This window comes from Lagopus leucura, unplaced genomic scaffold (genome assembly GCF_019238085.1).
Source record: "Lagopus leucura isolate 7727_CA_CO unplaced genomic scaffold, USGS_WTPT01 32852-0_obj-0_obj, whole genome shotgun sequence".
NCBI lineage: Eukaryota > Metazoa > Chordata > Aves > Galliformes > Phasianidae > Lagopus > Lagopus leucura.
In genome coordinates this window covers 1-1,243 of record NW_024965960.1, presented here as the reverse complement: position 1 = coordinate 1,243, position 1,243 = coordinate 1, and the positions used below count along the sequence as shown (strand labels likewise).

Here is a 1,243-nt window from a genome sequence, read left to right as displayed (position 1 = left end):
CCCCCCCCCCTTCATGTACAGATAAATTATATAAACGCGCTTTGATACGAGAGGTGCTGTGGCCTTGGGGTCAGAGGTCGGGGGTCAGAGGTCGGCGGGGGGGTCACAGGGCGCGGGGCGGGACGGGTGCGGGGCGCATCGCCCTCCCCAGCTTCACTCACTTCCGGTGCGGCTTTAATCTTCCCCCTCACTTCCACTTGGCTGCACTCACTTCCGCCCCTCGCCCCACCTTCTTCCGCTTTCCGCAGACACCACTTCCGCTTTTCGCCCTTCCCACTTCCGCTTACGGCAGCCCTCCCTTCCGCTGCCGCGCCCCTCCGATTCGCGACTTTCTCCGTCACAATTCTCCCGCCCCGCCCCTCGCGCATGCGCGTCGCCCCTCTCCGCCTCGTTACCGCCCGCCGTGCGCGCGCACCCCGCCCTGCGTCATAACGTCAGTGCGTACGTTACGCTCGTGCGTGCGTGCGCGCGCGGGCGCGGATCGCCATGGAGGCCTCGGCGGGCGGTGGGGCGGCGCGGCGCTGGTATTTCAGCCGCGAGCAGTTGGACCGCAGCCCCTCGCGGCGAGCCGGTCTGGATCCCGACAAGGAGCTCTCGTACCGCCAGCAGGCCGCCAACCTGCTGCAGGACATGGGGCAGCGCCTCAACGTGTATCCGGCCGCGGTAGGCCGCGAGGCCTGAGCTCGAGTTGGGGCCTGGGCCGGCGGCGGGGCGGGAGCGCGGATCGGCGGTGGGGTGGGGGTGGGAGAAGCGGGCCGCGGGGAGGCGGCCGGGATGCGGGGCGGTGCGGGGAGGGCTGGCGGACCGGCCGGGGATCGGAGGCGAGCCGCGTTTCCTTAACGCCGCCATCAGCTCCCAGCTCACCATCAACACCGCCATCGTGTACATGCACCGCTTCTACATGGTGCAGTCCTTCACTCAGTTCCACCGCAATGTAAGTGGGGCCGGGGCTCTTTGTGTCTGCATTCGGGCGCCGTGGGCCCTTTTTCCTTCCTGGGGGGGTTTGGGCTTTGTTTAACGAACGGCCGTTTGCCTGAAGCTGTGAAAAACGGCGTAAATCGTTCGGTTGTTTTTTGTATCTTTGGGTGGGATGAGGGGGAACGGCTTTAAAGTGAAACGGGGGGCGGAGGCGAGGTGTGAGGAGGAAATAATTCCCTCGGGGGGTGGCGAGGCCTCGGGGCTGCTGCCTGCAAGGTGTGGGTGACCTCATGTGGGTGGGCGCAGATGGGGCTCTGCCATGCTG

General features: G+C 66.8%; 1 protein-coding gene across 1 annotated transcript; it reads left to right on the top strand.

Annotated features, from left to right (window-relative positions):
- The first annotated feature begins 483 nt into the window (after positions 1–483).
- On the top strand, positions 484–1,018 carry LOC122192358 (cyclin-T1-like). Its single transcript, XM_042892893.1, has 2 exons — positions 484–650; positions 853–1,018. Exons 1-2 carry the CDS (start codon positions 487–489, stop codon positions 1,016–1,018), a joined length of 330 nt encoding a protein of 109 aa, XP_042748827.1. The 5' UTR covers positions 484–486.
- The last annotated feature ends 225 nt before the right edge of the window (positions 1,019–1,243 follow it).

Excerpts from the sequence above, each read along its gene's own strand:
- LOC122192358 (XM_042892893.1), top strand. The coding sequence starts at position 487 with ATGGAGGCCTCGGCGGGCGGTGGGGCGGCGCGGCGCTGGTATTTCAGC. Across the intron at positions 651-852 it reads ATGGGGCAGCGCCTCAACGT|CTCCCAGCTCACCATCAACA; the intron begins GTATCCGGCCGC and ends CGCCGCCATCAG.